Below are 15,670 nucleotides of genomic sequence, written 5' to 3' on the forward strand. Positions count from 1 at the left end.
GGATGTGGATAGCAGACAGGTGGCAGGAGTGAGACTCCGCCCATAGAATGATTTTGGTCACTTCTTCCATCGCTAGGGAACTCCTTGTTCCCCCCTGATGGTTGATGTACGCAACAGTCGTCATGTTGTCTGATTGAAACCGTATGAACTTGGTCCTCGCTAGCTGAGGCCAAGCCTTGAGAGCATTGAATATCGCTCTCAGTTCCAGAATATTTATCGGTAGAAGAGATTCTTCCCGAGACCAAAGACCCTGAGCTTTCAGGGATCCCCAGACCGCGCCCCAGCCCATCAGACTGGCGTCGGTCGTGACAATGACCCACTCTGGTCTGCGGAATGACATCCCTTGTGACAGGTTGTTCAGGGACAGCCACCAACGGAGTGAGTCTCTGGTCCTCTGATTTACTTGTATCTTTGGAGACAAGTCTGTATAGTCCCCATTCCACTGACTGAGCATGCCCAGTTGTAATGGTCTTAGATGAATGCGCGCAAAAGGAACTATGTCCATTGCCGCTACCATCAACCCGATCACTTCCATGCACTGAGCTATGGAAGGAAGAGGAACGGAATGAAGTATCCGACAAGAGTCTAGAAGTTTTGTTTTTCTGGCCTCTGTTAGAAAAATCCTCATTTCTAAGGAGTCTATAATTGTTCCCAAGAAGGGAACCCTTGTTGACGGGGATAGAGAACTCTTTTCCACGTTCACTTTCCAGCCGTGAGATCTGAGAAAGGCCAGGACGATGTCCGTGTGAGCCTTTGCTTGAGGAAGGGACGACGCTTGAATCAGAATGTCGTCCAGGTAAGGTACTACTGCAATGCCCCTTGGTCTTAGCACCGCTAGAAGGGACCCTAGTACCTTTGTGAAAATCCTTGGAGCAGTGGCTAATCCGAAAGGAAGCGCCACGAACTGGTAATGTTTGTCCAGGAATGCAAACCTTAGGAACCGATGATGTTCCTTGTGGATAGGAATATGTAGATACGCATCCTTTAAATCCACCGTGGTCATGAATTGACCTTCCTGGATGGAAGGAAGAATAGTTCGAATGGTTTCCATCTTGAACGATGGAACCTTGAGAAACTTGTTTAAGATCTTGAGATCTAAGATTGGTCTGAACGTTCCCTCTTTTTTGGGAACTATGAACAGATTGGAGTAGAACCCCATCCCTTGTTCTCTTAATGGAACAGGATGAATCACTCCCATCTTTAACAGGTCTTCTACACAATGTAAGAACGCCTGTCTTTTTATGTGGTCTGAAGACAACTGAGACCTGTGGAACCTCCCCCTTGGGGGAAGTCCCTTGAATTCCAGAAGATAACCCTGGGAGACTATTTCTAGCGCCCAAGGATCCAGAACATCTCTTGCCCAAGCCTGAGCGAAGAGAGAGAGTCTGCCCCCCACCAGATCCGGTCCCGGATCGGGGGCCAATATTTCATGCTGTCTTGGTAGCAGTGGCAGGTTTCTTGGCCTGCTTTCCCTTGTTCCAGCCTTGCATTGGTCTCCAAGCTGGCTTGGCTTGAGAAGTATTACCCTCTTGCTTAGAGGACGTTTCTTTATTAACAATGTCCGCCACCCGCTTGGGTATAGGAAAAGCTTCTGGGAGCCCCGGCACCTCTAGGAACTTGTCCATTTTACATAGTTTCTCTGGGATGACCAACTTTTCACAATCATCCAGAGTGGATAATACCTCCTTAAGCAAAATGCGGAGATGTTCCAACTTAAATTTAAATGCAATCACATCAGGTTCAGCCTGTTGAGAAATGTTCCCTGAATCAGTAATTTCTCCCTCAGACAAAACCTCCCTGGCCCCCTCAGATTGGGTTAGGGGCCCTTCAGAGATATTAATATCAGCGTCGTCATGCTCTTCAGTAACTAGAACAGAGCAGCCACGCTTACGCTGACAAGGGTTCATTTTGGCTAAAATGTTTTTGACAGAATTATCCATTACAGCCGTTAATTGTTGCATAGTAAGGAGTATTGGCGCGCTAGATGTACTAGGGGCCTCCTGAGTGGGCAAGACTCGTGTAGACGAAGGAGGGAATGATGCAGTACCATGCTTACTCCCCTCACTTGAGGAATCATCTTGGGCATCATTGTCATTATCACATAAATCACATTTATTTAAATGAATAGGAATTCTGGCTTCCCCACATTCAGAACACAGTCTATCTGGTAGTTCAGACATGTTAAACAGGCATAAACTTGATAAGAAAGTACAAAAAACGTTTTAAAATAAAACCGTTACTGTCACTTTAAATTTTAAACTGAACACACTTTATTACTGCAATTGCGAAAAAACATGAAGGAATTGTTCAAAATTCACCAAATTTTCACCACAGTGTCTTAAAGCCTTAAAAGTATTGCACACCAAATTTGGAAGCTTTAACCCTTAAAATAACGGAACCGGAGCCGTTTTAAAACTTTAACCCCTTTACAGTCCCTGGTATCTGCTTTGCTGAGACCCAACCAAACCCAAAGGGGAATACGATACCAAATGACGCCTTCAGAAAGACTTTTCTAAGTATCAGAGCTCCTCTCACATGCGACTGCATGCCATGCCTCTCAAAAACAAGTGCGCCACACCGGCGCGAAAATGAGGCTCTGCTTATGCTTTGGGAAAGCCCCTAAGAAATAAGGTGTCTAATACAGTGCCTGCCGATATTATTATATCAAAATACCCAGATAAAATGATTCCTCAAGGCTAAATATGTGTTAATAATGAATCGATTTAGCCCAGAAAAGTCTACAGTCTTAATAAGCCCTTGTGAAGCCCTTATTTACGATCGTAATAAACATGGCTTACCGGATCCCATAGGGAAAATGACAGCTTCCAGCATTACATTGTCTTGTTAGAATGTGTCATACCTCAAGCAGCAAGAGACTGCACACTGTTCCCCCAACTGAAGTTAATTGCTCTCAACAGTCCTGTGTGGAACAGCCATGGATTTTAGTTACGGTTGCTAAAATCATTTTCCTCATACAAACAGAAATCTTCATCTCTTTTCTGTTTCTGAGTAAATAGTACATACCAGCACTATTTCAAAATAACAAACTCTTGATTGAATAATAAAAACTACAGTTAAACACTAAAAAACTCTAAGCCATCTCCGTGGAGATGTTGCCTGTACAACGGCAAAGAGAATGACTGGGGTAGGCGGAGCCTAGGAGGGATCATGTGACCAGCTTTGCTGGGCTCTTTGCCATTTCCTGTTGGGGAAGAGAATATCCCACAAGTAAGGATGACGCCGTGGACCGGACACACCTATGTTGGAGAAAATGTATTTGATCAGAAAACATTACAAGCATACTAAAATCACTAACCTTAAGAGCCAGATTTTACAATGTATTTTTAAATAAACAGATGTTACTAATCATATCAGCAATATCGCTGCCCATCAACAGAGCTTTGGTTTAAAAAATCTATTTTTATTGACGGAGGATAGAAACGTTTTTGCCATAGCAGTATTTCCATGCATTGGCTGGCAGTCAGCAACAAAGATAGACCTCTTTAAAAGGATGCCGGATAGAAACCAAAGATTTAAATATCGCCCTATGCTGCCTGTTGCCTCCCACCCCTGATCCCAAGCTTATGGCACAATCTTCCAAAGTGAAGGGCAATGGAATTTGATTAATTTGATGTCTCTCTTAAGCAGCTGAGATATTTGCAAAGCCTTTTAATGATTTATAGTACGTATTCCAGTTGTAACGGGTTTGTGGCGCACGGTGCAGTAAGTATTGATCCACTGCAACTTCTAACACTTCCATACACCATATGCAGTTCTGCTTTTATACAGAGCAAAATTCATGATTACAACCTGCTTCTAGAAATGATAACTGTACACAAAAAACATTTCTAGTATTCCATCAATTCCCCATTTCATACAGATATTGGCATAGGACTTCAGTGTCCTGTGGATAAAATTAAAATTTCCAACTACTTGTGCCATACTACACATATTACTGAAAACTCAACCCATCCTATATGGTAACCAATGTAACTACTATCATCACACCTTCGACTGATACCTGCAGAATAAAAATAGTGAGTGCGCTGCCTGGCACAAAAACGCAGGCATATTTATGCCAATTCATAAATGAAAACATAAAAGGATGGTGAATACATACCGTTATAGGATAGCCGAGGCTTACTCAGACACATAATAAAGTGCATCTCCATCTCATCAGAGGCTACAGACTTTGAGCAAATTGGGCAACGGAAACCTGCAAACATATAAAAACCATGTTTAAAGATGAGAGAACCTCAACGTTATTTTAACAAAAAAAATAAACATAGTTTGATCCAATGCTAGGAAAAGTACACATCAAAAAATGAAATGTTTAATACCATGGATGCTGCACATTATTATGCATCATGGCTTGTCAGCCAAGGAGGGAAAGTTGTTTCTAGTAAATTTGTATCTATTTCTGAAAGGACCAAACTCTTATTTACTTGTTAAAGTGAAGGCAAACTTTGATGAACGAAAGCCCGTTTTTTAAAAATACTATTAAAAATATTAAAAAAGTTTACAAAGCAGCCGTTTTGATTAAAAACTTACCTCTCTTCTTTGCAGAGCCAAAGCAGCTTCCCCCACACGGAGATCCTCTCTTCACACGTCATCAATGACTAATCCAGCTTCCTCCCCAGGGTAGTCATTGCCTGAGGCCATGCCGTGGATTGGAGGAAGCTGGATTAGTCATTGATGACGTGTGAAGAGAGGATCTCCGGGTGGGGGAAGATGCTCTGGCTGTGAAAAAAAACAAAGTTAAGTTTTTAATCAAAACGGCTGCCTTCTAAAAACTTTGATGAATGAAAGTGCCCCTGTTTTTAATAGTATTTTTAAAAAAACAGGCTTTCATTCATCAGTTTACCTTCACTTAAGATTTACCAGACACTGAATTCTACAGACAAATCATTATCAATATGTCTTATGACTATGACACTGCCTGGTGTAAGCACAGCCCTAAATAATTAATGTTTCATAAATTATTGCCTAAAACAACTTATGTGATGTACAAGACAACATCAAGAAGATTATATAAACATTGCATAAAGGATCTTTGAACTTTAATAACAAAAAAAAATCTATTTCATAATTCAGATAGAGCGTAAAAAAAAAAAAACTTTTCACTATACTTTTATTATCTAATCTGATTTATGTTCTTGGTATCCTTTGTTGAGAAGTATACATAGGTTCAGGAGCAGCAATGCAGTACTGGGAGCTAACTGGCTCACCTAATGAGTTTAGCTAGCCGAGTTTTGCATTGCTGTCCTTCAACAAAGGAAAAACAAAAGAATGAAACAAATTAGATAAAAACATAATTTATGCTTACCTGATAAATTTATTTCTCTTGTAGTGTATCCAGTCCACGGATCATCCATTACTTGTGGGATATTCTCCTTCCCAACAGGAAGTTGCAAGAGGATCACCCACAGCAGAGCTGCTATATAGCTCCTCCCCTCACTGCCATATCCAGTCATTCGACCGAAACAAGCCGAGAAAGGAGAAACCATAGGGTGAAGTGGTGACTGTAGTTTAATTAAAATTTAGACCTGCCTTAAAAGGTCAGGGCGGGCCGTGGACTGGATACACTACAAGAGAAATACATTTATCAGGTAAGCATAAATTATGTTTTCTCTTGTTAAGTGTATCCAGTCCACGGATCATCCATTACTTGTGGGATACCAATACCAAAGCTAAAGTACACGGATGATGGGAGGGACAAGGAGGGAACTTAAACGGAAGGAACCACTGCCTGTAGAACCTGTCTCCCAAAAACAGCCTCCGAAGAAGCAAAAGTATCAAATTTGTAAAATTTTGAAAAGGTGTGAAGCGAAGACCAAGTCGCAGCCTTGCAAATCTGTTCAACAGAGGCCTCATTTTTAAAGGCCCAGGTGGAAGCCACAGCTCTAGTAGAATGAGCTGTAATCCTTTCAGGTGGCTGCTGTCCAGCAGTCTCATAGGCTAAGCGTATTATGCTCCGAAGCCAAAAGGAGAGAGAGGTTGCCAAAGCTTTTTGACCTCTCCTCTGTTCAGAGTAAACGACAAAAAGGGCAGATGTTTGACGAAAATCTTTAGTAGCCTGTAAGTAAAAACTTCAAGGCACGGACTACGTCCAGATTATGCAAGAGACGTTCCTTCTTTGAAGAAGGATTAGGACACAATGATGGAACAACAATCTCTTGATTGATATTCCTGTTAGAAACCACCATAGGTAAAAACCCAGGTTTGGTACGCAGAACTACCTTGTCTGAATGAAAAATCAGATAAGGAGAAACACATTGTAAGGCAGATAACTCAGACTCTTCGAGCCGAGGAAATAGCCATCAAAAACAGAACTTTCCAAGATAAAAGTTTAATATCAATGGAATGAAGGGGTTCAAACTGAACTCCCTGAAGAACTTTAAGAACCAAGTTTAAGCTCCACGGGGGAGCAACAGTTTTAAACACAGGCTTAATCCTAACCAAAGCCTGACAAAATGCCTGGACGTCTGGAACCTCTGCCAGACGCTTGTGCAAAAGAATAGACAGAGCAGAGATCTGTCCCTTTAAAGAACTAGCTGATAAGCCTTTGTCCAAACCCTCTTGGAGAAAGGACAATATCCTAGGAATCCTAACCTTACTCCATGAGTAACTCTTGGATTCACACCAATAAAGATATTTACGCCATATCTTATGGTAGATTTTCCTGGTGACAGGCTTTCGTGCCTGTATTAAGGTATCAATGACTGACTTGGAAAAGCCACGCCTTGATAGAATCAAGCGTTCAATCTCCATGCAGTCAGTCTCAGAGAAATTAGATTTGGATGATTGAAAGGACCTTGTATTAGAAGGTCCTGCCTCAGAGGCAGAGTCCATGGTGGAAGAGATGACATGTCCACTAGGTCTGCATACCAGGTCCTGTGTGGCCACGCAGGCGCTATCAGAATCATCAATGCTCTCTCCTGTTTGATTTTGGCAATCAGTCGAGGGAGCAGAGGAAACGGTGGAAACACAAGCCAGGTTGAAGAACCAAGGAGCTGCTAGAGCATCTATCAGCGAAGCTCCGCTAGAGCATCTATCAGCGACGCTCCCGGGTCCCTGGACCTGGATCCGTAACAAGGAAGCTTGGCGTTCTGGCGAGACGCCATGAGATCCAGTTCTGGTTTGCCCCAACGATGGACCAGTTGAGCAAACACCTCCGGATGGAGTTCCCACTCCCCCGGATGAAAAGTCTGACGACATAGAAAATCCGCTTCCCAGTTCTCTACGTCTGGGATGTGGATCGCTGAAAGGTGGCATGAGTGAGACTCTGCCCAGCGAATTATCTTTGAGACTTCTAACATCGCTAGGGAACTCTTGGTTCCCCCTTGATGGTTGATGTAAGCCACAGTCGTGATGTTGTCCGACTGAAATCTGATGAACCTCAGGGTTGCTAACTGAGGCCAAGCTAGAAGAGCATTGTATATTGCTCTTAATTTCAGAATATTTATTGGGAGGAGTTTCTCCTCCTGAGTCCACGATCCCTGTGCCTTCAGGGAGTTCCAGACTGCGCCCCAACCTAGAAGGCTGGCATCTGTTGTTACAATCGTCCAATCTGGCCTGCGAAAGGTCATACCCTTGGACAGATGGTCCCGAGAAAGCCACCAGAGAAGAGAATCTCTGGTCTCTTGATCCAGATTTAGTAGAGGGGACAAACCTGAGTAATCCCCATTCCACTGACTTAGCATGCATAATTGCAGCGGTCTGAGATGCAGGCGCGCAAATGGCACTATGTCCATTGCCGCTACCATTAAGCCGATTACTTCCATGCACTGAGCCACTGACGGGCGTGGAATGGAATGAAGGACACGGCAAGCATTTAGAAGTTTCGATAACCTGGACTCCGTCAGGTAAATTTTCATCTCTACAGAATATATAAGAGTCCCTAGGAAGGAGACTCTTGTGAGTGGGGATAGAGAACTCTTTTCCACGTTCACTGTCCACCCATGCGACCTCAGACATGCCAGAACTATCTCTGTATGAGACTTGCCAATTTGAAAGCTTGACGCCTGTATCAGGATGTTGTCTAGATAAGGAGCCACCGCTATGCCTCGCGGTCTTAGAACCGCCAGAAGTGAGTCCAGAACCTTTGTAAAAATTCTCGGGGCTGTGGCCAACCCGAAGGCAAGAGCTACAAATTGGTAATGCCTGTCTAGAAAGGCAAACCTTAGGAACCGATGATGATCTTTGTGAATCGGTATGTGAAGGTAGGCATCCTTTAAGTCCACTGTGGTCATGTACTGACCCTCTTGGATCATGGGTAGGATGGTCCGAATAGTTTCCATTTTGAATGAGGAATTTAAGATCTTTAGATCCAAGATTGGTCTGAAGGTTCCCTCTTTCTTGGGAACCACAAACAGATTTGAATAAAACCCCTGTCCTTGTTCCGTCCGCGGAACTGGATGGATCACTCCCATTACTAGGAGGTCTTGCACACAGCTTAGGAATGCCTCTTTCTTTATCTGGTTTGCTGATAACCTTGAAAGATGAAATCTCCCTTGTGGAGGAGAAGCTTTGAAGTCCAGAAGATATCCCTGAGATATGATCTCCAACGCCCAGGGATCCTGAACATCTCTTGCCCACGCCTGGGCGAAGAGAGAAAGTCTGCCCCCCACTAGATCAGTTTCCGGATAGGGGGCCGTTCCTTCATGCTGTCTTGGGGACAGCAGCAGGCTTTCTGGCCTGCTTGCCCTTGTTTCAGGACTGGTTAGGTTTCCAGGCCTGTCTGGAATGAGCAACAGTTCCCTCTTATTTTGAAGCGGAGGAAGTTGATGCTGCTCCTGCCTTGAAATTTTGAAAGGCACGAAAATTAGACTGTTTGGCCTTTGATTTGGCCCTGTCCTGAGGAAGGGTATGACCCTTGCCTCCAGTAATGTCCGCAATAATTTCCTTCAAGCCAGGCCCGAATAAGGTCTGCCCCTTGAAAGGAATGTTGAGTAATTTAGACTTCGAAGTCACGTCAGCTGACCAGGATTTAAGCCATAGCGCCCTACGCGCCTGGATGGCGAATCCGGAATTCTTAGCAGTTAGTTTAGTCAAATGAACAATGGCATCAGAAACAAATGAGTTAGCTAGCTTAAGCATTCTAAGCTTGTCAATAATTTCATTCAATGGAGCTGTATGGATGGCCTCTTCCAGGGCCTCAAACCAGAATGCCGCCGCAGCAGTGACAGGTGCAATGCATGCAAGGGGCTGTAAAATAAAACCTTGTTGAATAAACATTTTCTTAAGGTAACCCTCCAATTTTTTATCCATTGGATCTGAAAAAGCACAACTGTCCTCAACCGGGATAGTGGTACGCTTTGCTACAGTAGAAACTGCTCCCTCCACCTTAGGGACAGTCTGCCATAAGTCCCGTGTAGTGGCGTCTATTGGAAACATTTTTCTAAATATAGGAGGTGGGGAAAACAGAATTTATGCTTACCTGATAAATTACTTTCTCCAACGGTGTGTCCGGTCCACGGCGTCATCCATTACTTGTGGGATATTCTCCTCCCCTACAGGGAAAGGCAAGGAGAGCACACAGCAGAGCTGTCCATATAGCTCCCCCTCTAGCTCCGCCCCCCAGTCATTCGACCGACGGTTAGGAGAAAAAAGGAGAAACTATAGGGTGCCGTGGTGACTGTAGTGTACAAAGACAAAATTTTTTTTAACCTGATTAGGAAAACCAGGGCGGGCCGTGGACCGGACACACCGTTGGAGAAAGTAATTTATCAGGTAAGCATAAATTCTGTTTTCTCCAACATTGGTGTGTCCGGTCCACGGCGTCATCCATTACTTGTGGGAACCAATACCAAAGCTTTAGGACACGGATGAAGGGAGGGAGCAAATCAGGTTACCTAAATGGAAGGCACCACGGCTTGCAAAACCATTCTCCCAAAAATAGCCTCCGAAGAAGCATAAGTATCAAATTTGTAGAATTTGGCAAAAGTGTGCAGAGAATACCAAGTCGCTGCCTTACATATCTGATCAACAGAAGCCTCGTTCTTGTAGGCCCATGTGGAAGCCACAGCCCTAGTAGAGTCAGGAGGCTGTCGTCCGGCAGTCTCATAGGCCAATCGGATAATGCTTTTTAGCCAGAAAGAGAGAGAGGTAGCAGTAGCTTTTTGATCTCTCCTCTTACCAGAGTAAACGACAAACAAAGATGAGGTTTGTCTAAAATCTTTTGTTGCTTCTAAATAGAACTTTAAAGCACGAACAACATCTAAATTGTGTAATAAACATTCCTTCTTTGAAACTTGTTTCGGACACAGAGAAGGAACAACTATTTCCTGGTTAATATTCTTGTTGGAAACAACTTTTGGAAGAAAACCAGGCTTAGTACGCAAAACAACCTTATCTGAATGGAAAACCAGATAGGGTGGATTACACTGCAAAGCAGATAATTCAGAAACTCTTCTAGCAGAAGAAATAGCACCCAAACACAGTACTTTCCAAGATAATAACTTAATATTTATGGAATGTAAAGGTTCAAACGGAACCCCTTGAAGAACTGAAAGAACTAAATTTAGACTCCAAGGAGGAGTCATGGTTCTGTAAACAGGCTTGATTCTAACCAAAGCCTGAACAAAAGCTTGTACATCTGGCACAGCTGCCAGTCGTTTGTGTAACAAGACAGATAAAGCAGAAATCTGTCCCTTTAGAGAACTAGCGGACAACCCTTTATCCAAACCTTCTTGGAGAAAGGAGAGAATCCTTGGAATTTTTATTTTACTCCAGGAGAATCCCTTGGATTCACACCAACAGATATATTTACGCCATATTTTATGGTAAATCTTTCTAGTCACAGGTTTTCTGGCTTGGACCAGAGTATCTATCACAGAATTCGAAAACCCACGTTTGGATAAAATCAAGCGTTCAATTTCCAAGCAGTCAGCTGCAGAGAAACTAGATTTGGATGTTCGAATGGACCTTGTACTAGAAGATCCTGTCTCAAAGGTAGCTTCCATGGTGGAGCCGATGACATATTCAGCAGGTCTGCATACCAAGTCCTGCGTGGCCACGCAGGAGCTATCAGAATCACTGAGGCCTTCTCCTGTTTGATCCTGGCTATGAGCCTGGGAAGGAGAGGAAACGGTGGAAACACATATGCTAGGTTGAACGACCAAGGCGCCACTAATGCATCCACTAGAGTCGCCTTGGGATCCCTGGATCTGGACCCGTAACAAGGAATCTTGAAGTTCTGACGGGACGCCATTAGATCCATGTCTGGAATGCCCCATAATTGGGTTAACTGAGCAAAGACCTCCGGGTGGAGTTCCCACTCCCCCGGATGGAAAGTCTGACGACTCAAATAGTCCGCCTCCCAGTTGTCTACTCCTGGGATGTGAATAGCAGATAGATGTCAGGAGTGATTCTCTGCCCATTGGATGATCTTGGTTACTTCCTTCATCGCTAGGGAACTCTTTGTTCCCCCCTGATGATTGATGTACGCAACAGTCGTTATGTTGTCCGACTGAAATCTTATGAACCTGGCTTTCGCTAGCTGAGGTCAAGCCAGGAGCGCATTGAATATTGCTCTTAGTTCCAAAATGTTTATCGGGAGAAGCGACTCTTCCCGAGACCATAGGCCCTGAGCTTTCAGGGAATCCCAGACCGCGCCCCACCCCAAGAGGCTGGCGTCGGTCGTGAATGACCCACTCCGGTCTGCGGAAACTCATTCCCTGAGACAGGTGATCCTGGGTCAACCACCAGAGAAGTGAGTCCCTGGTTACCTGGTCTACTTGAATTTGGGGAGACAAGTCTGTATAGTCCCCATTCCACTGATTGAGCATGCACAGCTGTAATGGTCTTAGATGAATTCGAGCAAAAGGAACCACGTCCATTGCTGCGACCATTAATCCTATTACTTCCATGCACCGAGCTATGGAGGGTTGAGGAATAGAATGAAGAACTCGACAAGCGTTTAGAAGCTTTAACTTTCTGACTTCTGTCAGGAAGATCTTCATTTCCATAGAATCTATTATTGTTCCCAGAAACGGAACCCTTGTGGACGGTGACAGTGAACTCTTTTCTATGTTCACCTTCCACCCGTGAGATCTGAGAAAAGCCAACACAATGTCTGTGTGGGCCCTCGCTTTGGAAAGAGACGACGCTTGGATTAGGATGTCGTCTAGATAAGGTGCTACAGCGATGCCCCTCGGCCTTAGGACCGCTAGAAGGGACCCTAGCACCTTTGAGAAAATTCTGGGAGCGGTGGCTAAACAGAATGGAAGAGCCACGTGAAGGATGGAACTCTGAGGAAATTGTTTAATATCTTTAAATCCAGGATTGGCCTGAAAGTTCCCTCTTTTTTGGGAACCACAAACAGGTTTGAGTAAAAACCTAGACCTTGTTCCCCGGAGGGGACTGGGTTTATCACTCCCATCTTTGATAGGTCTCTTACACAATGTAAGAATGCCTGTTTCTTTATCTGGTCTGAAGACAAGTGAGACAGGTGGAATCTTCCCTTTGGAGGAAGTCCCTTGAACTCTAGTAGGTATCCCTTGGAGACTATCTCTAGTACCCAGGGATCCGGAACATCTCTTGCCCAAGCCTGAGCGAAGAGAGATAGTCTGCCCCCTACCAGATCCGGTCCCGGATCGGGGGCTACCCCTTCATGCTGTCTTGGTAGCAGCAGCAGGTTTACCCTTGTTCCAGCCTTGCATGGGCTTCCAAGCGGGTTTGGGCTGGGCCGCGTTACCTTCTTGTCTAGCGGCAGTGGAGTTATTAGCCAGTCCGTTCCTGAAATTATGAAAGGAACGAAAATTAGACTTGTTCTTAGCCTTAAAAGGCCTATCCTGTGGGAGGGCATGGCCCTTACCCCCAGTGATGTCTGAAATAATTTCCTTCAATTCCGGCCCAAAAAGGGTCTTACCCTTGAAAAGAATATTAAGTAACTTAGTCTTGGACGACACATCTGCCGACCAGGATTTTAGCCAAAGCGCCCTCCGCGCTACTGTAGCAAAACCTGAGTTTTTCGCCGCCAATTTCGTTATTTGAAAAGCGGCATCCAATATAAAGGAATTAGCTAACTTTAATGCGTGAATTCTGTCCATGACTTCTTCATAGGAAGTCTCTTTCTGGAGCGACCTTTCTAGTTCCTCGAACCAAAAGGACGCCGCTGAAGTGACAGTAATAACACACGTAGCTGGTTGAAGGATGAACCCTTGTTGAACAAAAATCTTTTTAAGCAATCCTTCCAATTTTTATCCATAGGATCTTTGAAAGCGCAGCTGTCCTCTATAGGAATAGTTGTGCGCTTCGCTAGTGTTGAAACAGCTCCCTCAACCTTCGGGACCGTCTGCCATGTGTCCCTTCTAGGGTCTACTATGGGAAACATTTTCTTAAATATAGGAGGTGGGGCAAAGGGTACACCTGGCTTCTCCCACTCCTTATCCACTATGCTCGCTACCCTCTTGGGTATTGGAAAAGCGTCTTCGTGCACTGGGACCTCTAAAAATTTGTCCAATTTGCACAACTTCTCTGGTACTACTACAGAATCACAGTCATCCAGAGTAGCTAATACCTCCTTAAGCAAAGCGCGGAGATGTTCTAGCTTAAATTTAAATGCTACTATATCAGGATCTGCCTGTTGAGAAATTTTTCCTGAGTCTGAAATTTCACCCTCAGACAGCCCTTCCCTCACAGCCAATTCCGATTGATGTGAGGGTAAAATAGATAAGGCATCGTCAGCGTCTGATTGTTCATCCTTTTTTTATCTGTATTTAAAACTGAACAATCACGCTTTCTCTGAAATGCTGGCAGTTTGGATAAAAGATTTGCTATAGAATTATCCACTACTGCTGTTAATTGTTGCATAGAAATAAGCACTGGCGCGCTAGGTGTCGCCTGCGCGGGCAAAGCTGGTGTAGACACAGAAGGAGAGGATGTAGAATTATCCTCACTACCTTCATTAGATAAATTATCTTGGGCAACATTATGAAATCTAACAGAGCTGTCCTTATTTTGTTTGGACGCTATGGCACAATTATCACAAACACTCAAAGGGGGAACACATTTGTCTCTACACACACAGAACATAGGTTATCTGATGGCATAGACATGTTAAACAGATTTAGGCAGGCAAACAATGCAATAAAAACGATTTTAAACAAAAACGTTACTGTCTCTTTAAATAATAAAATTACACAGTTTATTTCTGAATGTTCAAAAAACTATGAAGGCAATATCCGATTTTTATGAAATTTGGACCCCAGTGTCTTAATGCTTAGAAAGTATTGCACAGCAAATATGGAGACTCTAGCTCTTAAAACAAGCAAACCAGAGCTAATTGTTGGATTTAACCGTTTTTATACACTACAATCCCTGCTACAGTATTGCTGCAGCATTTTACCTTCCTTAGGGGTCAATCATCCACAGAAATAAGCCTTCTGGAGTCACTTTCTGAGTCACAGGACCCTCTCACATGAAAACTGCATGCACTGCCTTGAAATCAACTGCACAGCTGAAGCACCAAAATGAGGCTTCCTCCCTCAGCACACTAGAGTGAAGGGGCCTTCCTGACTAGATTTAGGTGTGTAAAACATGCCAGATCAATAAAAAAACGTTCCCAAGTGTATATGAGCTTATAAAACAGTTCAAATACCATGATATTGTAATAAAAACCAATCGATTTTGCCCCTAACAGTGTCTACCAGCATAAAAATCAAAAAGGGGAAGCCTGTTATCTTTTTTGCTGAGGTGAAAGAAAAATGGCTTACCATTTTCCCTGAGGGGAAAAATGACTGTCATCTAGCATTAGCCTGTGTTGTTAGAAGGAGACTAGTCATACCTGAAGCAGATGAGTCTGCAAACTGTTACCCCCAACTGAAGTTCTCTGGTTTCAACAGTCCTGTGTGGTAACAGCAATGGATTCTAGTTACTTGTGCTAAAATCATATTCCTCTTAACAGAAATCTTCATCACTTTTCTGTTGTAGAGTAAATAGTACAAGCCAGCACTATTTTAAAATAACAAACTCTTGATAGAAGATATAAAAAACTACAACTAACACCACAAACTCCTCACCATCCCCGAGGAGATGCTACTTGTTCAGAGCGGCAAGGAGAATGACTGGGGGGCGGAGCTAGAGGGGGAGCTATATGGACAGCTCTGCTGTGTGCTCTCCTTGCCTTTCCCTGTAGGGGAGGAGAATATCCCACAAGTAATGGATGACGCCGTGGACCGGACACACCAATGTTGGAGAAAAGGGCACACCGGGTCTATCCCACTCCTTGCTAATAATTTCTGTAAGCCTTTCAGGTATAGGAAAAACATCAGTACACACCGGCACCGCATAGTATCTATCCAGCCTACACAATTTCTCTGGAATTGCAACTGTGTTACAGTCATTTAGAGCAGCTAATACCTCCCCAAGCAATACACGGAGGTTCTCAAGCTTAAATTTAAAATTAGAAATCTCTGAATCAGGTTTCCCCGAGTCAGAGATGTCACCCACAGACTGAAGCTCTCCGTCCTCATGTTCTGCATACTGTGACGCAGTATCAGACATGGCTCTTACAGCATTTGCGCGCTCTGTATCTCTCCTAACCCCAGAGCTATTGCGCTTGCCTCTTAATTCAGGCAATCTAGATAATACCTCTGACAGGGTATTATTCATGATTGCAGCCATGTCCTGCAAGGTAATCACTATGGGCGTCCCTGATGTAATTGGC

At 43.9% G+C, this 15,670-nt stretch overlaps 1 protein-coding gene across 2 annotated transcripts in view; it reads right to left on the bottom strand.

The window, feature by feature from the left end:
* The window catches only part of ZNRF1 (zinc and ring finger 1), a 152,248-nt gene that overhangs the window by 47,298 nt on the left and 89,280 nt on the right, over positions 1-15,670 (bottom strand). For both annotated transcript variants that reach the window (XM_053702113.1, XM_053702105.1), the window contains exon 2: positions 4,121-4,216. In XM_053702113.1, coding sequence (XP_053558088.1) covers positions 4,121-4,216 — 96 coding nt within the window. The remainder of the gene's footprint in view (positions 1-4,120; positions 4,217-15,670) is intronic.

This window comes from Bombina bombina, chromosome 1 (genome assembly GCF_027579735.1).
Source record: "Bombina bombina isolate aBomBom1 chromosome 1, aBomBom1.pri, whole genome shotgun sequence".
Taxonomy (NCBI): domain Eukaryota; kingdom Metazoa; phylum Chordata; class Amphibia; order Anura; family Bombinatoridae; genus Bombina; species Bombina bombina.